We start from the raw sequence: 25,981 nt of genomic DNA, 5'->3' as shown, positions 1-25,981 counted from the left end.
ATCACTTTAGAAAGTCAGTATAATATCCATACACCACCAATTTTTACTCTGGTTTAGGAATGTTAACATTCACTACTACACACTATTTTCAGTGCTAAAATAGACAAATGTTTCTATTGTTTTCAGTGGGCTATCAAAAATTAATTACAGGTAGTCCTCGAACTACAACAGTTCATTTAGTGACCGTTCAAAATTATAACAGCACTAAAAAAGTAACTTATGACCATTTTTCACACTTACGATCATTGCAGCATCCCCAGGATCATGTAATCAAAATTCAAACACTTGGAAATTGACATATTTATGATGGTTCCAGAGTTCCAGGATTATGTGATCAACTTTTTCGACCTTCTGACAAGCAGAGTCAATGGGGAAGCCAGATTCACTTAACAACCATGCTACTAACAACTGCAGTGATTCATTTAACAACTGTGCCAAGAAAGGTCGTAAAATGAGACAAAATTCACTTAACTGTCTTACTTAGTAACAGAATTTGGGGCTCAATTGTAGTCATAAATGGAAGATTAGTTATATAAAGAGCTGTTCAATTTTGTTCATATTAGTTCATATTATATTTCTGACTTCACATTTATTTAGAAACCTAGAATCTGTTGACCCCTCCCCAAAATGGCTGTGAAGAGTAATAGCTTTCTTTCTCCCAAAGATGCTTTTTCAGGAAGCAACTAGACTTTCTTTTCTTTGAAGATGTTTCACTTCTCATCCAATAACCTTCTTCAGCTCTGACTGGATGGTGGGGAATGAAAGGATTTATATTCCTTGCAGACAAGTGTACATTTGCATTATTTTAGCAAGTCATTAAAGCTACCTGAAAGCTTATCTGTGTCTTCAGGGTCACCTGAGAGCACAAATGGCTGTGGAGCCTTCTTGGAATTGCTGAAAGGACTGTGCTGTAGACTAGAGATAGATGATGTCGGATCCATCCCCCTCTGTTGAGAGAGCTGTTCAATTTTGACGTAGATGGCTTCTTTGAACCCTCTTTCAAACCAGCGGATCTCTCTGTCCAAAATGTGGACTTTGCTATCTTCAAAACAGTGGTCTTTGTCCTTTAAATGCAGATGGACAGCTGACTCTTGTCCTGATGGGTTTGTTCTCCTGTTATGGCATACGTTTATGAAGTTATTGTTTCCCCAATGTACAGATCTGCACATGGCTCACTGCATTGTACTGCATATAACACGTTGCTCAATTTGTGAGGGCGAAACGTCTTCAAAGAAAAACAAGGAAGTGCAGTTGCCTCACAAAAAAGCATCTTTGGGATAACTATGGCCTGGATGACTGAGAATCTCCATAGACATTTAGCTTTCTTTCTCTTACTCACGATCTGTTGTGTTTGTTACCAGAGCTGATTCTTTGGCAGCCTTGCCCTCTGGATTAGAATAGGGCCACTTAGGAATGATCAAACATGATTTTTGGGTGGATGTGAGCCCACTTGGGAGGGGGAATCCTGGAAGGTTATAGCTCCTTTAGGGAGTAGCTGAAAAACCAATGGTCTTTGTTACATCTCTTCCTACCAGCAGAACATTTTCGTAAGCATGCCTGCAATTTTTAACTCCATTGAAGGTTTTTGTTCTTATCTTTAAAGGTTAATTGGTTGGCTGAATGTTGATTTATTTCAACCCCTGCTGGATTCTATCTGGTTTTTTGTTGTTATTGCTTTCTTTTTTTATTTGAATGATCTTATCAACTTTCGCTTTTCCACATGGAAACACAGCACATCTCTCAGCATTTGTATTTAATTAACCTGAAAAATTATTTTGGATCACAATAGTCCAAAAATATCTTCCCTGTTTTCTTTGCTTGTTCCCTGCTTTATTTATCCACTCCAATGAGCAACAACATATCAGATTACAGAGAGGAGGAGACTAGCTAGCAACATGCAATCTTTAGCTGATTTTTTTTCTAAAAGTTTTGATGAACTCATAAATATTGTGTAAAACATTCTGAAGAAACCGACCCAAATACTTTAAACCCACCAAAAGAACTTGTTTTTAAAGTAGCAGATTTGGTGGAAAGAAATACAGACTCAGAAACAACACAGACTGTAGAAAAACATTCAGAACAAATATAATTTCCCAGCAGTAAAACAGTCAGGAAGAAATATAGACTTAGAAATAACAGAGTCAGCTTCATACACCTTCCTGAAGCTCAACACTGTGCTTTTATATAATATAGCAGATAACTCTCTGGGTGAATAAGTGGCAAATGGCTTTTTATGGGGTTGGAAGCACAATGGGAAATGGAATTATGATATTTAATTGAGCAACAATCTTATCTGGGGGTTTTTGGGGAAAACAGATTGGCTTTGGAAATTGGACATATTGTATTCAATCAATCAACAATTGATAAAAGGGGATATAAAGAAACAAATGTGGATATTTGTCCAAAACTGCTTAGGGTTAATATTTGGAATGATTTGAGATTAAAGCCATGGTAAATTTTCTACAAATTGATTCCAATAACAGTTTGTTAAAAGATGGTTTTGGAATTTCAATTTTGTTTTTTTATTACTGTTAATAATTTTTATTACTTTTATAATTTTGTTTATTATTGTTTTTCTTGTTAACCATTTTGTTATTAATATAGTATATAGATGACTGGCTAACCATCTGTAAATAGATTTAGTAGTTTAATAGTTTAAAATTCTTTTTGCTTATTTCACAAGGGTTGGGAAACTAACACTAATATATTCAACTAGGGAAAATATTATGTGTTAACTCTTTTTTCTTGTTCTTTTTTAAATATACTTTTGCTTTTCAAAATTTTCTTTGTTTTGTTTTTATACTTTTGTCTTTTTAAAATATTTTGGCATTTTATATTTTAACTTTCCTTGAATAAACTAAAAATTTGTCTGAAGAAAAAACTAGAATCCATTTTACCAGAGATACTTTGCCTATTTTCCTCTCAGCCATACCAGGAAGCAAGCCATAGAAGAAAATATTCTATCCCAATATCTTGCAAAGCAATGCAGAATATATGGACCAGGCCTTAGCTAGCACTGCAACTATTTCAAAACAAAGCTTATCAAATAACTTTACAGTTACCTTGTACAGTTCCCTGATTGGAAGGGAGGGCCTATGTCGATGCAAAATATTATACAAAATTACTAGGCATGCAGGTGAATAAACTTTAAGCCACTATCTCCAACTATATCTCGTATAATCTCAGGATATGCAGAATGTCCTTCTAAATGGTGGTGGGGTTAGAATGCAGTATTGCTCTGCTGACAACCTGAAGTCTGATCATGATGGGGCTCAAGGGTGACTTCCGTCTTCCATCCTTCTGAGGTTGGTAAAATGAGAACCCAGATTGTTGGAGCAAAATACAAATAATGCTTAGATTGTAAACTACCCAGAGAGAGCTATAAAGCACTATGGAGCTTAAAAGAACTATGCAAGACTAAATGATATTGCTATTGCTATTAATATACTTCAGAGAATATTAATCTTCACAATTCACGGATGTTTTATATTGTATTAATAGTATCCCATTCTAGTTCAAAAGGGAATCTGTTGTCAAGTCTGTTTGTTTTCAACCTTAGAATTGGTCTGGTCTTCACGTTGCCTAATACTTGTTTCTACTGATCAACTTTTCTTCCAAAATATGTTATATCCCTAGTAAAGATAAGCTTTCTATTTCAATTTCTCTATAGATTTAAGTTTTACCTTTTTGAGATTTATTTTAAACACTACTGTTTTCTTCATTTACAACAGAAACTGCCCTCTCAAGAGATCCCAGAAGCCTCCAAAACCTGTTACTAAATTGTAATTTTAACATGACAGAGTTAAATATATTACTAGAAAATACTCATTAACTATATTTTAGTTTAATTAAAACCAAAATAAATTTAATCTCAGCTCCAAATATTACTTTTAGCAGACATCCCAGATATGAATCCAAGGAAAAATGCAATACTCATTTTAAAATAAAACTGTCCACCAAATTCATGAGTTGTTTCTGAGACAAGTCAGATAAGTCAACAGTTAAAGATATCACATAAAGTGTGATATATGTGTACACATTTCATTTGTCCAGTAAAAAGGTAAACTTGAGCTGGAAAGATAGATAACATAATGGATGGACAAATTTGAGGACTTGTTGGCTGCAATGTTGCCAGTTTTCTTCTGAGAGGATGTATAAGATGTTTTGAAATTCTAAGGATGCACAGGGACAGCAAAAATTTGCCTATTCCTCCCCCACTACATGACTATATTCAAATAAATCTTATGTATTTGATGCCCATTTTTATCTTCCACATTGAGAATAACCCTGAACATGCATTATTAGTTCAATTCTTCCATATTTGTTAACCTGAGTTTAAACTGCATAATTTTAATTCTTCATTTATTTCAAGTTAGTGGTAGAATCCACTTAATAAATCGTACTATTCAGATATATTTGGGATACATATTTCTTGGAAAAAAAGTATTATTATAAACACATACCTGAAGTAAGAGCTGCATGTTGCAAGAACCATCTTATGACATGGGAATTCAGTGCCCTCGACAATTAAAACAATGTCAGTTAGCAATTGCTGTTCATAGAATGATTTTAACTGTTCTAACAAAGCGACAGCATAGTCTGTGTTGATCTGTATTCCTTCATGGGTAGACATGATTGCATTCCATTTAATATCTCCAAGACAAGATTAGAGAAGGTCAATTGATTTCAGAAGAGATCAAGCTACCATTTCCTGAATAATTAAGAACTATAGAGAGTACTGTTTGAAATGTTTTTAAGCTTTCTTAACACACTTATGGGCAATACATTGGCCTGCTGAATTGAGAATGCTTCATATTTTTACCATTCCTAGAGTGTAATACATTGACCTGATGTCCATATGTTCTCCTGAGACTTTCAAAAATAACTGACAAGTTCCTGTTGAGATCTCCAGTGATCCAGCATATGGGCAAACAAACGGAATTTATGAGGTAGATTTTCTTGAACCATCTCTTAACAATGACTTGCAACTAGAAAGGGGAAAAAAAATCATGTCATATTTTTTTCTAAGCCAATCAACTACGATTTTGCCTGAAATAGTGTCTGGTATACCACTTTCTACAAAAATCTGTTTATTTTATGAAGAACAGCCGCAGAGGGAATTCAATACTTTCTCAAGATCAATGCATTAGGAATATGCACAACTACAATTGAGATACTAAATAAGCAGTACATAGTATATAAAAGCAATCAGCTTTGCTTTTAATTTCATTGGAAAAATATCCTTAGACACTGATTTAAGGTTGTTCTAAAAAAAATGTAAACTGACCACAAACTTCAACAGAGATCATATTTGATTTAGAATCAAGTATTACTCCAAAGTCATAAAATGGAAAGTTAACTATCTAGTTTCACATATTTAACATTCAAGAATTTTAATTGAGGAAGGACTACACTGCAGTGATTCAGCATCACATTAAAATATGACAAAACATCAATATTCCTTGTAAAATATAATTACTATTTATTGTAAAAAAAAGTTTGGCCATGCCTGCCTTCTCCAGAGTCTGCTGGGATATATCTGTGATTTATAGTGTATAGCTCCACAAAATTCTCAACCAAACATTTCATTGCCTCAATAGGATCAGAGTTAAATCAAAAAATAGAATTAGGTATCATCAAATACCAAATAAATTTTAGCCTAAATCACTGTTCTTTATTCCCAGTAAAGTAGATGTAGAAAGGCATGTAGAACACGTAAGGGTCCTTTTGGCATCCCTTAAGTGTTACACTGTAAAGCAGAAGTTTTCCAGCAGTTTGGAGAAGTTTCAATATGATAATCGCATCTTCCTCTCTTCAACACAAAGAAAAATGCCATAAATTTTAGTACCAAAATCAACTGAGAGATTCATGAAAATTGACAGCTACTCACAAGGACAGCCAAATCAGTTCAATACATAAACAAAGTTTGAATTTAGATTGAAATTGATCTAACTAGTGCATTTGAGTCAGTGTAGATAACTCATTTTCATTTCATTTCATCATTCCTTTTCCCCAAGAATACAGTATCTGAAATTATATAATTAGTCAAATACACAGATATTGAAAGGATTTTTCAAGTATGAATATGCAATTATTTCCTTCTATCCATATTAATATTCATTTGAATATTAAGTAAAAACAGTCACAGGTTGTCGTGCACATATGTGAAATAAATAAAATAAACCCATAGCATTTTTACTGTACAAAATGAACCAGAGAACATTTACAGCATAATTGGAATTATAAATCAAAATGAATATAAATTATTTTGTCTATTCTCAGTTATAAAAACCTATTGAATCACTTGGAAGTAGCTAGCCCTCAGCTACCCTTACAGGTTATATGTTGTGAGAAAAAAATGGAAGAGAAAGTGCTACATGCAATACTTTCAGCTAAGAAATAAAAAAAATCAATAAATAAATGCACAGTGGGCTTAACTATCTGAATGTTTAACTTTGTTGGAGGCCAGTTTAAAAAGATCTTTCAGGTCACAGCAGGACAAATTGTGTACAGCAACACAATCTGTATTGGAAATACAGAACCAGAGAATCATGCCCTGACAACTTGTTTTATCCATCCACATTCTCTGATAGGCATCTGAACTTTCTCAAGATAGCATAGATTCTTTAAATGGCCTTAATTCAGCTAATACCAATTTATTTAAACCCAATTTAGGCTTGACAGTCAAGCCAGAGTTTACAGTCCTTTTAATCCTACTCATTGTCTTTGTATATAATATTTCTCTCAATGCATACTAATAGGAAAGCGTGCACAACACTGCAATGAGGAGTCCTTGGTGGTCTCTGAGCTTGGTTGTTTTCTTGCAGATGTTTCATTATCCAAACTAGCACTGATGGTGTTACCTAGTTTGGGTAATGAAACGTCTGCAAGAAAACAATCAAGCTCAGAGACCACCAAGGACCTCTCAGGTTAACCTTCAGCTACAAATATCATTTGTTGATAACGCTGTAACTTTACAACAGCCTCTGTAATCAAGATTAGTGTTTATGATGTTCTGGGAAGGTTTATGAAAATAATCAGCCCTACTATGTGGAGTCATTTTGAATAACTCCACTCAATAATTTACTCCTTGAAAAATTCTATTGCCAAAATGATTAGTCCTTATTTTTCCATCTAGTTTTTTTTAGCTAAGACACACAAATACATTTTTGCCATACATCCCCCAAATAGGCATCTTCAATCATCTTCTTTGGCACAAGAAAGCAGGTTATGCCTTGTTTTGACACTGGGCAGCAAAGGCACTATGAGTACCAGGACTGTGCATGCTTCACACATGATTCAGAAAAGTGATTCAGACCCTCTCTGCTCCTAAATAAAACAGTCCTACTTTGTTCAAAGTTATGGTAATAAAGTTATGTTTAAAGAACTGTTTTTATGAAATGTAACACTTTTTTCAGGACCAATGGAACACTGAAAAAGGCTGAGCTGCTTTTATACGAGACAGAGAAGCAACAATATTGAGGCTATGCAATTCTGAGAGGAAAAAGATCCTTTGGAACACACTGAGAGCAACCCATTAAACCAGCTACTTCTTTTCCTGAGATTGTACAGCTGCCCTTTGTAGCACACTGAAGAGAATAACCAATTGGTTTAAGGCATTGCTAACAGTTGCTCTTTAAAAGCTTATATGCTGCACAGTTCTAATATCTATGTTTGTTAGCTGTGCCTCTCATCTTTCCTCACAGAACAAAAATTATCTAAATGACTGAATAATTTTTTTCAGACATTACCACTAATTCAAAGAAATAAAACCATCAAAAATATTGAAGTAATAGTTCCCAAAACTGCAAACTTGCCTTTTCCATCACACTATTACATTTTTTATTCCGGTTAAAACTTTCCCTTCTGTAGGACAACTGTTTTTGTAAATGAGCCCATACATCATTTAAAACTCAGTATGAATGTTGCAACAGTACCTGCATTATTGCTAAATGATAATTTAATTAGAAATAGACCACCAGCAAATTGGCTAAACTTAAAAATGATAAATTGCAGACATTAGAGGGGAGGGGGGAGAGAGCTTAGAAAGTAAGTAATCATCAAAACCTAAATCTCTTTAACTGTATTTTTGAAATACATTTGTTCCTATGTTGTTCCTATTCAGTTGTTTAGCTTTGTTAGCATTGTTTTTAGTTTTATTATCTGCTGATACATTTAATAAAATTACAAGCAAGGGCAATAGTAATGCAAAATACTTAGCATTACACAACTTTTACCCTAGAAAAATACTGTACATTCTAGAACTTATTTACTATTCCCAGTACAACACTATATAATCTATCCAATATTCTTATACATCTAATAGACCATACCATATTGGATACTAAGTTCCCATTACAGTTTGATTACTTCTGGTCAAAAAAATTAAAAAGTAGCTATGCTTAGCTTTAGTGGTTTTATTATTAATTATAATTGTTTTTTTATTAACAAGCCTTTCCCCTCCCCAAGAGTGGAAAATACCTTTTCTAATCCTCCTGCAAAATTATTACATAGTCACTAGGAGGCTACAATGACAAATAAACCCACCCTACCTGCTTTTCTTTTAAGGGGGGCTAGGAATTATTCTAATTGCAGCTGGGCAAGTTTCAGGTGAGTATAGCCAACTTAGTATTTTGCAGAGCAGAACAAGATATCACTTTAAAAGCAATAAGGTACCCTGACTTATCCCCCACCATAATGTCATTCTAGGGCCAGGCAAACCAAGTTATTTAGCTTCTCTCCTTTCCAGCCCCATGCCACACATCTCAAAAATCACTTCTGTCACCCACTCTGGAGCAAAGCACCTTGTGTCAGGGTTTAGCCGCAGTATGACATAGGAAGAAGCCAGGAAACAGCGGTGCCGCTGCCCACAACAGGATCTCACGTATGTTAACACCCAGGTTGCCCTGCATGATGATAAAACAAGCCGGAGGGCCGGATATATTCAGCCGGTACCCTAAGCGCAAAGCAGATAAAAGGCGATTCTCCCAACTTACTTAAACCTCCCTCTCTCCCCAGCGCTCCACTCAGTAAAAGCCGGTGCTGCTCCCAGCACCCATTTCCTCCTTTCCTCAGGCGGCTGCTCACAGGTCACAGCCGCCACAGAGAAGCGGGAATGGAAATCAAAGAAAGAGAATAAAGAGGCCCCACACCATCTTCTCCACCACTCTCACCGAGCAAGGCCTGCAGAAGGGAAAGGTGAGATGACGGAGGAGGGGGAAAGCAGGAGGGGGGGGGAAGAAACCGAGTCCCCGCTCCCTCCCCCCAGCTTCCGGCCTGCCTTGTCGCTGCTTCAACCCCACAGCTTCCTCCCGGCCATGGAGAAGGAGGCGGCGGGACCGTTGGGGAAGGGACGCACGGCGACTGCGTGCACCCTCACCTCATTTTTCCCCCGCCCTGACGTCCGCTGAGTCCTACCGAACGCGCAAGAAGCACCCTTCGGAGCTCTTCGATCCCAGGCTAGCGCAGACTCCGAACAAGGGAATCGGACGTGGGCGGGCGACGAAGACGAAGAAATCACCTCCTTGTTCAGGAGTAGCTCCGCCTCCCCTCCCCGCCGCGCTTGCGCGTTCTGTCTTTTTCCCCCTACACTGGGAAAGCGGTTTCTTCCAATAGTGCGCATGCGTGTGACTATTGTGCTTTGAGGCTCGCGCTCTCGCGCTCTCTCTCTCTCTCATAGAATAGAAGAATAACTTTATTGTCACTTTGAATGTACACTAATTGGCATACATTAAAATGAAATTTGGTTGGATTCAAAGGGTCACCACCTCCGATAATAAATATGACAAAAATAAATAAATACAGAATTATGCATGTACTCGCATATATGACACAGAGCAACAACGGTCTTGTTTGGGTTATGTATACAAATGCATGGCGAGAAAAACAAATCTTGGGAGTTTACCAAACGGGTGGCATAGGGAACAAGGCTATTACAGAATCTGGTAGTCCTACTAGAAATACTTTGAAACTTCCTCCCAGAGGACAGTAACAGAAACTAACAATGCTTTGAACTCTAAGCACATGGCGCTTATAAGCAGCATTCTGAATACCAGGGACCGAGCTTCCTATGAATGGAAGCTAAGCTGTCCTTACCATTCTTTGTATGGACTTTCTATCTGAGGCACTGCTGCCACCAAACCAGATAATGATGCAGCTCGTTAAAATGCTGTCAATCCTGCCTCTGAAAAAAGTGGTCAGGACAGGAGGAGAAAGATGTGCTCTCCTCATCCGATGCAGGAAATACAGATGCAGGTTGCACACTTGTCTAAGGATGACCTGTGGAGAGACCAATTCAGATTTTTAGTAATTTGCACCCCCCAGATATTTAATACTGTTGACCACCTCTACAGCTGCATCTTTGATACTGAGTGGAGTGTGACTATGCCAGCTCTTTCTGAAATCTACAATGATCTCATTTGTTTTATCAACTTTAGTTAAGAATACTTGGGTTATTGCTGCTAGTTCATCCCTTCCCAAAACCTTTACATCCAATGTGAGACTTAGCTAAAGTTTAGCATTGTACGCAACCTGTACTTTCAAACGATATTAGAAGCCTTATTCATTTCATGAGGTGTCTCCCTACACCAGAAGCTTGAGATGTATCTTTTGCACTGGCAATTAGAGGTGCTGTCAAACAGGTGGCTGGAACCCTTTCAATTCTATACCAGAATGAAATTTTGATTTATATCGTTAGGTGGCTTGGTTAGGGCTGATTGTATTTTGCATATTTTGCAAAACCACACAGTCCTTCTGCCCAAAATTCTTTGGTCCACCAAAGAGTTCGCCAGTGATCTATATGTACAGTGGACATCTTTTGTCAGTGAAGTAATACTTATTCTACAGCATTTCCTACCAATGGGGTCTGTGGATGTGTCAGAGGATATGTCAGGCATCTCCTCCTCCATTGTCTCATTGAAGTACCACCTCCTCCATGCTATGGCCCAAAGTGTCATTTATCAATCTGTGTAGGGTATGTATTTTTGGTCTCAGTTTTCTAGACTTAGCCAAGGTTAATGGGTCTTCTTCCAGAGGTACAGTAGGCTCAGGGGTCTCGGGCTGGTGGCTTATTCTGTTCTAGCTGCTGCATGGATGCTCACAGTCCTCTACTGCGGGCTCCCCAAGGACATTTTCCCATTCCCAAGCATGAAGCACAAACTTGGGGACTTCTGATCTAAGCATGCCGATCCAGTATTTGTGTCAGATAGTCACAACCAGTTCATACAGCCCTCATCCTCATTTCTGTCTCCCTCCTCACCTGGCACAGTTGGAGGGGGACTGTGTACAGGTCACTGGACCCTTCCTAGTCTTTCCACTTATCAATCACTGCTCCCTTCAATGCCAAGAATTCTAGTTTATGAGTGGGTTAGTCCTTCTTGGCTGGGGAGAGGACCCTGCTGACAAAGCCTCAAATATTCATCATGTTCTTGATATAATACCCCTTCAAGGCCATCATGGCTACCATTGACATGTAACTCATAATGCCGGTTTGGGTCTGCATGAGCCAAAACGGCCATAGGTCAGGCTTCAGTTGGTCAAAGGCCAGTTCACACTGCTCTATCCATTCTGCTTGAATTGACTCCAGGGACTTCCTGGGTCCTTATCCTGGCAGAACTGGTCTAAACTGTCAAACACTTCATCAGCTTCCTCACTCCTCAACAGATCGTTGAGGGGATGGGCTATTCTAGTAAACCCCTTGACAAATGTCCAACAGTATGAGCAAAGCACCAGGAACAATTGCAGCACAGCCACGGTTTGGAGTCTGGGCCAGGAGATGATGGCCTCAAGCTTCGTGGGATCAGTCGATATCCCTTCTACAGAGACAATGTGCCTGAGGTACATGGTGATGGATGTTTGGTAAACTTGGCATTTCTCTAGGGATAGCTTCAACCTTTCTTCATGAAGCTACTCAGGACCTTCTCTAGGCACTCTCCTCATATTGTTCAAGAGTCTCACCAAAGAGAGTGATATTGTCTAGGTACAATAAGACCTTTAGCAGATTTCTATCCCCTAGTATCTACTCCATAAGTCACTGAAAGGTCTCTGTAGCCCCTGATAGATCTTGAGGCATCCAATTGAATTCATAGAAGCTCAAGGGGCAAATGAAAGCAGTTTTCTCTTGATCATCTGGATTCAGGGAATCTGGTAGTAGCCACTTCTCAGGTCCAGCACACTGAACCACTACGCCCTCAATAAGCAATATAGTGTGTCTTCAATCCAGAGGATACTGTACTGATTCAGAATTCTCAGGGACCCATTCTTCTTTCAGACCACCACTATGGGAGAGGCATACAGGCTCTGAGATTCCTGGAGGATGCTGTCCTCTTTAACTTTCCCAGATGCTCTTTGTCCAAGTCACTTAAAGGAATCTCTTGAAAACTCTCTCAGAATGGCCTATTCTTTCTGCAAACAAATTCAATGTTGGGCAGATCCCACATTGAACTCGTCATTTGAGAACAGGTGTCACCACCTCCAAAGTTGGCTCTAGCTCTCTCCAGCCACTCTAGGATGAGTTGGGTGTTCTGTGAGTAGAATCATTTTCTTCCCCTGTATTGAGCAACACGACAGGAATGGCAGGACTTGTCCCAACAGCATTCGGTCCTTCAGTCTCACTGGGGAGAATAACATTCCAGACCCCAACCAAGATTCTTCCTTGAGTCTGCCATGAGGTTCTTATGGAGATCACCTCTGGGATTACCTCCACCCTGACATTCTTTCTTCTAGGGTCAGATTAGAGGATGAAATAAGACCCAGACTGCTCCCTGTCCAATCTGATGGATGCCCACAAGCAGACCTCCCAGCTACACATGTATCATTTTTCTGTATTCTATAAAAACATTTGACCTCCCTCCCTTAATAAATGCTTTTTGATTTGCCTGAAATACTTGGTGATTTGTATATTGAGGAGGGCAATGAAACCCCTTGCAATCATGATTGGACAACTAGCTAGAATGATATAGGGTTAGGGGGGGCTGGACTAGAAGACCACCAAGATCCCTTCCAACTCTATTCAGTATTGTATGCTCTAATTGTTTTTAACTGAAACTTTGGGGATATTTTTATTAGGAGAAGAAGAAAAAAATAAAAATAAAAATGGACTACAAATATTCTTGGGCACAACTTTTGAAAGAAATTTGTTCTTTTGAAAGAAATCCAGAATCCAATTATACACTATCTCAAAAAACATTTCTTGTAATCTGGCCAGGAAGCAAAATTAACTCCATTAAGGGTACTAAAAGAAACACCTTTGTTCAGAGCTTTGATGAAATTCAAGGTGCATTTTACACCAACACTGAAAGAATTTTGAAGCTTGCACAGTTTAATACCAAGAATGAAATGGAAGAATGAAAAAGGTTTTAAAGCTATGGCTTTTTTCTTTTTGTGAACAAATTTTCTACTGAAATTTGCATTTTTTTTCTTGAATGTTGTTCAAGGTGGAGTAATAAGCAGTTGCAATCATTGGGCAATCAAAGCAAGGCTGTAATTTGAAACCAAAGATTTTGTATACAAATACTGTACTACTATGCCATCACAATCACAATAATCTATCTTCATTTTAATTAAGAATATTTAAGTAACAGAAGACTATATTTTTTATTTCTCTCTCTCTCTACCTGTTGAATGGTTTGCTTGAATTTCATATTAATTTTCTTACATATATACAGGTACTCTTTGACCTATGACTGTAATGACGCTATCCATTACAATTGCATGTTGCAATGTTTGTTAAGCAAGATTGCCCTGCAAAGCAACCTCTACCCCCTACTTTCCCATATATGGTTGTTAAACAAGTGTATATGTCATTAAGCAGAGCACAGGGTATCTCAGGGGTGAGGGTGTCCATGGAAGCCTTGCACAGCCAGTCCTGTGCTTCCCAACCCTGAGACACCCTGTGCTCCACATCCCACCCCGCAGGGTCCCGACAGTCTTCAGCCTACTTTTCTATCTCCACCTGTCTCCACAGGCCTTTCTTCCTGACTAGGTCCCTACACTAGATCCCTGCAGGGACTTCCATTTTCACCCCATTACCCATCACCCATTTATGTTTTAAAGATCACAAGAACCTGGATCTCAATCAGTCAATCAATCAATCAATCAGAATAGAGCTGGAAGGGACTTTGCCAGTCTTCTAGTCCAATCCCCTGCTGAAGCAGGAGATCCTATATCAGGGGTGTCAAACTCAATTTCATTGAGGGACGCATCAGCATTGCGGTTGCCCTCAAGGGGCTGGGTGGGTGTGGCCTGGGTGGGCGTGGCCTACTGGGTGGGCGTGGCTAGAGTGCGTATGGCCTACTGGGTGGGCGTGGCCAGCTCTACATCATTGACATCAAGGGTGCCTATGGGGGCCTGGGCAGGAGTGGGACAGATCTGAGGGTCTCTGGCAGAAGGAGGGTCTCTGGGCCAAGGCCAAGGCAGTGGGGGCCATTCCCTCACTGTTTCCAGGATGGCTTCGTGGGCCGCATGAAACCACTTCACGGGCCGGATCCGGCCCCCGGGCCTTGTGTTTGACATGTCTGTCCTATATCCTTTCAGACAGATGGCTATCCAGTCTTTTCCTAGAAACCTCCAGTGATGAAGCACCCACAACATCTGAAGGCAAGCTGTTCCACTGGTTAATTGTCCTCACTGTTAGGAAGATTCTCCTTAGTTCTAGGTTGCTTCTCTCCCTTCATTAGTTTCCATCCATTGTTTCTTGTCTTGCCTTCTGGTGCTTTGGAAAATAAATTGACCCCGTCTTACTAAGGATTTATAAAGTGGTACTAATACTTCACATGATTTTGATTCTATGCTTCTGTTTATATAACCAAAGATTGTAGTAGCTTTTTTGGATGCTGCCACACACTGCTGGCTCATGTTTAAGTGATCGTCCACTAGGATTCCAAGGTCCCTCTCACAGTTATTGTTTTTGAGCCAGGTTTTGCCTAGTTTGTACTTGTACCTTTGGTTTTTCCTGGCAAGGTGTAAAACCTTGCTTTTCTTCACATTAAATTTCATATTGTTGGATAGGGCCCATTGTTCAAGTCTGTCAAGATCTTTTTGGAACCTGAGCTTGTCTTCTAAGGTGTTGGCTATTCATGGACGCTTTGTGTCATCTGCAAATTTGTTGAATTTCCCTTCTATTCCCTCACCTAAGTCATTTATGAAGATATTGAAGAATACGGGTCTAAGACAGAACCTTGTAATATCCCACTGCTTACTTCCCTCCATGTAGATGTAGTACCGTTAAGGACTATCCATTGAGTACAGTTTGTCAGGCAGTTACAAATTCATTTGGTGGTGATGTTGTCTATCTCACATTTTTCTAGTTTACCAAGAAATAAGGTTATGGTCTACTTCGTTGATATCTAATTAGGGAAGGAATGAAGGCCGCTCAGTCCATCAGCATCCAGAACAAGTAAACACTCTCGGGAGTTTGGATTCCCCAAATGTAAAATGCCTCTGCTAGGTCTTGCTATTCCTTTGGGATGCTCAGGCCCATTTGCTCAATCTCAGCCAGTATGTTAATGGGTTCTGCCTCCCCCTTCCTCATTAAGAATGGATCAACAACTTTTTGGGTTGCCCCTCCTTATTGCCGTTCACCTGCTTTGCTTCTCAAGTGCCATTTATTGTCCTTCCAACCAACTGGGTTCCACTTTCTCAGCCATGCCAACCCCAATATCATAGTCTCTGCCACTTTTGGGGTTACTATGAACCGAATGGTCTCTTCATGAGTCCCTGCCTTCAGACTCATTGGTTCTGTTAGGTACATTGCAGGCACACACACCGGTTCAATCTTGATACCCTGGGCCACACAGCTGGATCCCAATTCAATGTGCCCCATAATCCCAATTCAATGCGGCTGTTTGGAAATGGTAGTCATTTCAGGATCGCACCATGCAGTCAGCAATGAAGTGGCCTGATTTGTTTCACTAATGCAAGTTCTGCAGCATTCTGAAGCAAAGCAAGCCACTCTATTGCTGGACTGCATGGTGCAATCCCAGAAAAGTCTGTAAGAAAATGCTGTGTGCTTCTAGTATTGTGCAGCATGGCCCAGCAATGTAGTAGCCTGCCTTCTTTCCCCATTCTGATTTCTTGAGAACTTCAAAAGATAGGTTAGGAGGAGAATATAGATCCTAGTGGGGAGGAAAGCAGGCCCAAGGGATCTAATTTGTGGAGGAGGGTGGAAGGGCACTGCAGTATCCTTGTGGTAGGTCATAAGGGCAAACAACCACGAGAATGCTGCACTTGCTGCAGCAAATGTAACCAGAACTGGGTCAGAATTACTTTTGGGGGGTGTCAGCTGTAACTTTGAATAGTTGCTAACTGAACAACTGACTGAACACTCAGCATGTTAGCTGTCTCACTAGAGGCAAGAATATTTTAGACCACTGCTACCGAATATTAAAACACCTACCAAGAGCAGCTGTGGGGCACTCTGATCATTGTATGATTCACCTCATACCTGTTTATAGACAGAAAGTGCTAGTATGAGAAGATTGCTGTGAAACAGGCTTGAGCAATAAAGAAGCTAGTTTGTTCTCACATGATAGGTAATCCTTGACCTGTGATTGTAAAGAACCTAGCCAGTTCAGTCACAAGGCATGATGGCCGTTAAGCCAGAGGGCCTCACTTAATGACTGCTCCACCCCTACTCTTCCTGATGCAGTTGTTAAACAAATATGTAGATCATTAAGTGGAGTACTGGGTACCTCAGGAGTAGTGGAGGTCTAATGTAATGCAGCTCCACCTGCCATAGTCTCCCAAGGCCCTCCTCACCCTGAGACACTCTGTACTCCACTTCCTACTTCTTGGAGTCCCACAACCCTCAGGTCTGCTTCCCCACTGCCAATGACAACCTGCACATCTTCCCCACATAAAGCAGATTCCAACAGGCTTTTACACCCACCCCCCAGTCCCTGCAGGCCTTTTTCTAACCATTGGATGTCTGCAGGCTTGTTCCCCCCTTCCAGTTACTGCAATATTTGGGCTTTCTCCCCGCGCACCATCACTTATCTTTTAAAGATCTCTGGAGCTCTCATATTTTCTGCAGTACTATGCAGACTGCATTAGGAAAGCAGAATGAAATGGTCCATCCCTGGGACACATGGAAACCTCCTGGAAGCAGCCACCATTTCAATGGGACCACAAGACTCTTGTGAGTATGCTGAAAATGGTGGTGCTTCTAGGAGGCCATTGTGAAGCCCAGTGATAAGACACTCCATTCTGCTTTTGTAACACAGTCTGCCCAGCACTATGGAAAGCTTTGGAGGTTTCCTCAGTGCTGCACAGACTGCTTTGGGGAAGCAGAATGGACAGTTCATCCTGGGCTGCACAGCAACCTCCCAAAAGCAGTCGCTCTTTCAGCACAACCACAAAGAATTACAATCATGCTGAAAATGGCAGCCTCATCTGGGAGGCCACCACTTGGCCCAGGAACAGGTCGCCTTCCCTCTTTACCCAACTTGATGTCTGGGGATTTTCAAATGGTAAGTGTGTGATGGATGACAGGTGGGCGGAAAGCAGGTCAAAGGCCTGTGGGGACTTGGCAGGACAGGATGGGGTGGAAAAATGGGGGGGCACTGCAACATCCCTGTAGCCAGTCATAAGGGTGACTGCAGCAGCTGTAACTTTGAAATGGGATCATAAGTACCTTTTGAAGGTGTCTGTCATAACTTCTAAAGGCATCCGACCAGTCATTAAGTAAGGATTACCTGTGTAAGTAATAAAATATTTTTGTTGGCTTGTTTGTTCCGTCAGTTGGATTCTAGTTGTGTACTGAATATTATGAAAAACCTCAGATTACATAGCAGACTTTTATGTATCCAATTTAATTTTTTTCCAGTACAAAGAGAAATGCTATCTAAATAAAAGGATTATTTTGTAGGGTAGCTCCTACATCCCAAGTTTGGACTGATTTTCCAGTCCTTATCAAAGACTCCCCAGGAAACAACTCAGACTTTTTAAGTTAAAATAAAAGCTGATGGCAGGGTGGAGTGAGATAGAAATTGTGGCAACAATTTATTTTGTTTTGGTGTTTTTGTTTTGTTAAACAAATTGGAGAGAGCAAAATTTTTCACACTGAACTTGAGAAATGCCTTTTCTTTCTCCCATGACATGAAAGTTTTTACTATTAGTTTTTATTTGGGAAGGGGTCTTCAGTACATGTACATTTGCATACCTTACAATGCTTGGATTTAAGCCCAGTCTGGTTTTCATTGACTTTTATAGAAAGTCTGCTAGGTTTTTTGCTTTTGCAAGAGTAGACTACAATTTTCCAATATGATGATTATGTGCTGATCACAAGAAGATGCTACAGTTAGAATAAATTATAATTTGCCACTTAAACAAGAGCTCAAACAAGAGGGCTATGCATGTGAAGTTTTCATTCAACAACATGGGAACTCAAAGAGACCAATGACTAGATACAGCATGATGTACCCTATAAAGTATGAGCTCTTCTCATGCATGGGAATTGTTTGCCCATTTTTGCGTTATGACTTATGCCCTAGGACAGGGGTCCCCAACCTCTGGTCTGCGGACTGGCACCAGGCCGTGGCATACCAGCAACTGGGCCACGCAAACAAGTGAAGCCCCATCTGCTGGATGCAGGCAGCACACAAAACCATGCCCCTCTGGTCTGCGGAAAAATCTTTCTCCACAGAACCGGTCCCTGGGTGTCCAAAAGGTTGGGGGCCTCTGCCCTAGGACATGCAACATCTGCACAATCCAAGTGTAGCATTTTCCAGTGCTTCTCTTAAAAATCCAGCTGAATTTTTCCTGCCTCTATGACAAAGCGTTTAGCTTTTTTTCGTAGCAGAAATGAAGCAAATAGAGGATTTCAAAAATGCACCCAGTTTTAATGCAAACTGTAAATTTTACTGTGATTGTATTAGTTCCATCACAGAGTGGGTAGAGTGCAAGGCAAGATGTGCAGTCCCCACAGAACAGAACAGTCTCTAAGTAAGCAGAACTACAAGACCAAGGCCATGGAGGAACAGAAACATTAGTGTAGAAGTTTAAGCAAAATTGGGTGTGTATAGGAGATAGTCGGCAACTGTGCAAATTGTTTAGCTTATTATAAGGAAAGAAGACTAAATCCACATCCATCCTGATTATCTGCTCATCAGATCAGCTCTGTTATGTAGGTTGATCAAAGAGATAGTGACTAGGAATTTTCCAAGACTTGAAACTCTTGGTCCCAGGCCAACACTTTAATCATCACACTCCACATATAATACCATCCGTGGAAAGAAATGAGTATATTAAAATAAAAAAACCCGTAATGTTCTTAGATTCTCCATCTGGTTAAAAAACCTGTACAACCTTTGTGTTTTCCTTCTGAGCCCAATCCACAATATTTTTTTTAAAGGAGAGAGGAACACAGATTGCTATTGGCATTATGGAAAGGAGGTACCAAAATATAATTTAATTTAGTTTAGTTTAGTTTAGTGTACAAACCAAGCTCTTGATATAGTAACATATAGACCAGCCATTGAGATTAAGCTTGAATTTAAAAGATAACAAAAAGTAATTCTATATTCTCCTACTTTATGCAGTAAAGTGGGACAGTATTCTAAAATTCAACCTAATCACCATAGACTCTATGAAGATAGGTATATTGATATTCCACATAGAAACAAGCAGTAAGCTAATTATGAGAAAATTATAAGAATGAGTTTCAGCTGTGTATGGAAGACCTGTGCTTATTAAGAAAGATGAGAGCCCTTTTCATTTAGTTCATTTGCTGGGCTGTTGTCAACATAGTAGCAGTTTGTGTCTTTGGCTGGAGTCAAAATACTGTAGAAGAGCTTCTGTTCAAGGTTTGAGGGCTATTTGCAAGTAGAAATACCTAGTTTAAAAGAGGGAAGGGAGGAAGGGAGGTTTTAAATAAGTGCTTGATTAGCTTTTGACAATGGCTCCTTACTTCAAAAGATTCTCTGCTTTATTATTATTTCTATGTGGTGTGGAAAAGTTTTGATCCCTTATAAAACAAACATTTGCTTTTTCTTTGCAATGCTTTCATAAACAATGGCATTGTGTATACAGTACTAATTGAGAACTATAAATCCAGGATATTATTCTATATGGTTTACTATGTTGGTTGCAACATTCAGGGATTTCAAAGCAAAGAACCTAGCCAGCTGACCCACCCGCAACTCATTAAAGTCAGTGTATGCTTGTTTTAAAAATCCCAATAGTGGAAATGTGGTTTACTCTGTTGGCCACAACATGTGGGGGTGGGGTGCTTGACTTAAACTCACAGTAATAGAAATCTTGCTTTATTCTGTTGGTTGTAACAAAATTGGGGTTGCTTGCTTTAAATTCCCAATAATAAAAATTAGTTTATTCTGTTGGCTGAAATTAAATTGGGAGTGCTTCTTTTAAAATTCCAGTAATGGAAATCATAGTTTATTCTGTTGGCTGCAACTAAACTGGAGTTCGTTGCTTTAAAACCCAGTAAAGAAATTTTCCTTTATTGTGTGGGAGGCTGTTAAATTGGGGGGTGCTTGCTTTAAAATCCCAGCAATACAAATGTAGTTCTATTTTGTTGGCTATAAGTAAATGGGGTGCTTCCTTTTAGATCCCAATATTAGATTTCTTGCTTTATTTTTTGGTTGCAACTAAATTGGTTCATTCTATGGACTGCTACGAAATTGAGGATGCTGGGTTTAAAATGCCATTAATAAAAATGTTGGTTTATTCTGTCGCAGCAACTAAATGGGGGGGGGGAGCTTGCTGTAAAATCCCAGTAATAGAAATGTTGTTTTGTTTTGTTGGCCATAAGTAAAAGGGGGTTCTTGCTTTTAAATTCCAGTATAAGAAATCTTGTTTTATTCTGTTACAGCAACTGAATGGGGAGTGCTTATTTATAACTAATAGAAACATTGTTTTATTCTGTTGCTGCAACCACATTGGGCTTGCTTACATTAAAATCCCAATAATAGAAATGTTGCTTTATTTTGTTGGCTGTAAGTAAACTGGGAGTGCTTGCTTTAAAATCCCAGTAATAAAAATGCTAGTTTATAAAAATGCAGCAACTAAATTGGGGTTGATTGCTTAAAAATTCTAGTAATAGAAATGTTGGCTTATTCTGTTGTCTCAAATTGGGAGTGCTTGTTTTAAAATTCTGGTAGTAGAAATTATGGTTTATTCTGTTGGCTGCAATTAAAATGGAGTCCATTGCTTTAATACCCAATAAAGACATTTCCCTACATTCTGAGTAGTCATTAAATTGGGAGCGCTTGCTTTAAAATTTCACTAATAAAAATATTTGCGTTGCAGGAACTAAATTGGGGGTGCTTGCTTTTCAAATCCCACTAATAAAAATGTAGTTTTATTTTGTTTGCTATAAGCAAATGGTGGGGCTTGCTGTAAAACACCAATTACAGAAATATTGTATTCTGTTGCAGAAAGTAAATTGGGGGTGTCTGCTTTAATCCCAGTAATAGAAATATTTTATTTTGTTGGATATAAATAAATGGGACTGCTTGCTTCAAAAAAATAGACATATTTTATTCTGTTGACTGCAACTAAGTTGGGCTTTCCTTCTTTTAAATCCCAGTAATAAAAATGTTTTATTTTGTTGGCTACAACTAATTTGGGGGTGTTTGCTTTAAAATCCTAGGTATTAGAAGCTTTGCTTTATTCTGTTGCAGCAACTGAAAGTGGGGTGCTTATTTAAAACTCCACTAATAGAAACATTGTTTTATTCTGCTGTTGCAACTTAATTGGGCTTGCTTGCATTAAATTCCCAATAATAGAAATTTTTTTGTTGGCTATAAGTAAATTGGGGTTGCTCTTTCAAATCCCATTAATAAAAATGTTAATTTTTCTGTTGACTTCAACTAAATTGGGATTTCTTGCTTTAAAATCCCAGGAAAAAAAATCTTGGTTTATTCAGTTGCAGCAACTAAATTGGTGATGCTTGCTTTAAATTGTCACTAATAGAAATATTTTATTTTATTGGATATAAGTAAATGGGGCTGCTTGCTTTAAAATCCCAGTATTAGATGTGTTGTTTTATTCTATTGGCTGTAACTAATTGGGCTTTCCTTTAAAATCCCACTAATAAAAATTTAGTCTTATTTTGTTGGCTACAAACAATTTGGGGTGCTTGCTTTAAAATCTCACTAATAAGAATATTAGTTCATTCTGTTATAGCAACTAAATTGAGGGTGCTTGCTTTAAAGTTCCAATGATAGAAATTTTGGTTAATTATGTGGGTCACTATGAAATTTGGGGTTCTTGCTTTCAATCCCACTAATAAGCTTGGTTTATTCTATTGCAGCAATCAGTTGCAGCTGCTTGCTTTGAAATCCCACTAATAAAAATTTATTTTTTTTCCTATAAGTAAATAGTGGGCCTTGCTTTAAAATTCCAATATTAGTAATGTTGATTTATTCTGTTGCAGCAACAAAATTGGAGGTGCTTGTTTTAAAATCTCAGTAATAAAAATATTGGTTCATTCTGAGGGCTATCACAAAATTGGGGGTGCTTGATTTAAAATGCTACTAATAGCAATGTTTTTTTCTGTTCCAACTACTCAACTGGAGCTGCTTGCGTTAATATGCCACTAATAGCAATATTGTTTTATTCTGTTGTAACAACTAAATTGGAACTGCTTGCTTTCTAATTCTACTAATAAAAAGGTAGTTTTATAAGTAAATGGTGGGGCTTGCTTTAAAATTCCAGTATTAGAAATGTTGGTTTATTCTGCTGCAGCAACTCAGTTGGGGCTGCTTGTTTTAAAATCATAGTAATAGAAATTTTGGTTCATTTTGTGCCATGAAATTGGGGGTGCTTGCTTTAAAATGCCACTAATAGCAATGTTTTATTCTATTGCAGCAACTCAATTGGTAGTGCTTTCTTTAAAATCTCAGTAATAGAAATGTTTGTTTATTCTGTTGCAACAACTGAATTGGGGTGTGGTTGTTTAACACTCCATTAATGGAATCATTATTTCATTCTGTTGCAACAATTACAGGGGGGTTGTTCTTCTTCTTCTTCTTAGCTGCGAAGTCGTGTCCGACCCATCGCGACCCTATGGACAACGTTCCTCCAGGCCTTCCTGTCTTCTACCATCTTCTGGAGTCCATTTAAGCTCACGCCTACTGCTTCAGTTACTCCATCCAGCCACCTCATTCTCTGTTGTCCCCTTCTTCTATTGCCCTCAGTCTTTCCCAGCATTAGACTCTTCTCCAGTGAGTCCTTCCTTCTCATTAGGTGGCCAAAGTATTTGAGTTTCAACTTCAGACTCTGGCCTTCTAAAGAGCAGTCAGGGTTGATCTCCTCTAGGACTGACCGGTTTGATCGCCTTGCAGTCCAAGGGACTTGCAGGAGTCTTCTCCAGCACCATAGCTCAAAGGCCTCAATTCTTTGGCGCTCAGCCTTCTTTATGGTCCAGCTTTCACTGCCATACATTGCAACTGGGAAGACCATAGCTTTGACTATACGCACTTTTGTTGACAGGGTGATGTCTCTGCTTTTTAGTGTGCTGTCTAGATTTGCCATGGCTTTCCTCCCCAGGAGCAAGCGTCTTTTAATTTCTTGGCTACAGTCCCCATCTGCGGTGATCTTGGAGCCCAGAAAAATAAAATCTGTCACTACCTCCATTTCTTCCCCATCTATTTGCCAGGAATTGAGAGGGCCAGATGCCATGATCTTGGTTTTCTTAATGTTAAGTTTCAACCCAAGTTTTGCATTCTCCTTCTTCACCCACAACAAGAGGCTCTTTAGTTCTTCTTCACTTTCTGCCATTAGAGTGGTATCATCTGCATATCTTAGGTTGTTGATATTTCTCCCAGCAATCTTAATTCCAACTTTTGATTCATCTAGCCCTGTCTTTCTCATGATGTGCTCTGCATATAAGTTAAATAGGCAGGGCGACAGTATACAGCCTTGCCGGACTCCTTTCCCAATTTTGAACCAATCAGTGGTTCCATGTCCAGTTCTCACTGTTGCTTCTTGGCCCACATATAGGTTTCTCAAGAGACAAATAAGTTGGTCTGGTACACCCATCTCTTTAAGAACTTGCCACAGTTTGTTATGATCCACACAATCAAAGGCTTTAGCATAGTCAATGAAGCAGAAGTAGATGTTTTTCTGGAACTCCCTAGCTTTCTCCATCATCCAGAGTATGTTGGCAATTTGATCTCTAGTTCCTCTGCCTCTTCGAAATCCTGCCTGTACTTCTGGTACTTCTCGATCCACATACTGCTGGAATCTAGCTTGTAGGATTTTAAGCATAACTTTACTAGCATGAGAAATGAGTGCAATGGTGCGATAGTTTGAACATTCTTTGGCACTGCCTTTCTTTGGAATTGGAATGTAAACTGATCTTTTCCAATCCTGTGGCCACTGTTGATGTTTTCCAAATTTGCTGGCAAATGGAGTGTAGCACTTTTACTGCATCGTCTTTTAAGATTTTGAATAGCTCAGCTGGAATACTGTCACCTCCACTAGCTTTGTTGTTGCTCAGCTTTTCTAAGGCCCACTTCACTTCACATTCTACAATGTCTGGCTCGAGGTCAGTGACCACCTCATTGTGATTATCAGGGACGTTAAGCTCATTCTTGCATAGTTCTTCTGTGTAATTTTGCCACCTCTTCTTAATCTCTTCTGCTTCTGTTGGGTCCCTGCCATTTTGGTCCTCTATCATGCCCATTTTTGCATTAAAATTTCCCTTCATCTCTCTACAATTTTCTTGAAAAGATCTCTGGTCCTCCCTATTCTATTGTTTTCTTCTATTTCTTTGCACTGTTCATTTAAGAAGGCATTCTTATCTCTTCTAGCTATTCTCTGGAATTCTGCATTCAATTGGGCATATCTTTCTTTTTCTCCCTTGCCTTTCGCTTCCCTCCTTTCCTCAGCTATTTGCAAAGCTTCCTCAGACAGCCATTTTGCTTTCTTGCATTTCTTTTTCTTTGGGATGGTTTTGGTTGCTACCTGTTCTACAATGTTGCGAACCTCTGTCCATAGTTCTTCAGGCACTCTGTCTATCAGATCTAATTCCTTAAATCTATTTGTCACCTCTACTGTATATTCAACAGGGATATGATTTAATTCATACCTGAGTGGCCTAGTGCTTTTCCCTACTTTCTTCAGTTTAAGCCTAAACTTTGCAATGAGAAGCTCATGGTCTGAGCCACAGTCAGCTCCTGGTCTTGTTTTTACTGACTGTATAGAGCTTCTCCATCTTTGGCTACAGAGCATATAGTCAATCTGATTTCTGTGTTGACCGCCTGGTGATGTCCATGTGTAGAGCCGTCTCTTGGGTTGTTGGAAAAGAGTGTTTGCTATGACCATCGTATTCTCTTGACAAAATTCTATCAGCCTGTGCCCTGCTTCATTTTGTACTCCAAGGCCAAATTTGCCTGTTATTCTGGTTATCTTTTGGCTTCCTACTTTAGCATTCCAATCCCCCATGATGATAAGAACATCATTTTGGGGTGTTAGTTCTATAAGGTGCTGTAGGGCTTCATAGAACCAGTCAATTTCATCCTCTTCAGCACTGGTGGTTGGGGCATAGACTTGGACTACTGTGATATTGAATGGTTTGCCTTGGATTCGAACTGAGATCATTCTGTCATTTTGAGGATTGTATCCCAATATTGCTTTTCCTATTCTTTTATTGACTATGAAGGCTACTCCATTTCTTCTGAGGGATTCTTGCCCACAGTAGTATACCTGATGGTCATCTGAATTAAATTCACTCATTCCTGTTCATTTTAGTTCGCTGATACCTAAGATGTCGATGTTCAGTCTTGTCATCTCTTGTTTGACCATGTCCAGCTTTCCTTGATTCATGGCTCTTATATTCCAGGTTCCTATGGAGAAAAAATCTTTACAGCATAGGACTTTCCTTTCACCACCAGACACATCCACAGCTGACCATCCTTTCGGCTTTGGCCCAGTCACTTCATTCTTTCTGGCGCTACTAGTACTAGCCCTCTGCTCTTCCCCAGTAGCATATTGGACGCCTTCTGACCTGAGGGGCTCATCT

General features: G+C 39.3%; 1 protein-coding gene across 8 annotated transcripts in view; it reads right to left on the bottom strand.

The window, feature by feature from the left end:
- KBTBD2 (kelch repeat and BTB domain containing 2) overlaps positions 1 to 25,981 on the bottom strand; it is a 31,955-nt gene that overhangs the window by 4,162 nt on the left and 1,812 nt on the right. For 2 of the 8 annotated variants that reach the window (XM_083377868.1, XM_083377875.1), the window contains exons 1-2: positions 9,380 to 9,549; positions 4,464 to 4,988 (exon numbers count right to left, since the gene is read on the bottom strand). In XM_083377868.1, the coding sequence (XP_083233994.1) occupies positions 4,464 to 4,633 (170 nt within the window). In that variant the 5' untranslated portion in view covers positions 4,634 to 4,988; positions 9,380 to 9,549. The other 6 variants (XM_083377873.1, XM_083377869.1, XM_083377872.1 and 3 more) reach the window with 6 other exon arrangements.

The sequence above is a fragment of the Vipera ursinii genome (assembly GCF_947247035.1).
Source record: "Vipera ursinii genome assembly, chromosome: Z".
NCBI lineage: Eukaryota > Metazoa > Chordata > Lepidosauria > Squamata > Viperidae > Vipera > Vipera ursinii.
Note: the sequence above shows the minus strand (reverse complement) of the source record. Positions and strands in the feature narration are given on the sequence as shown.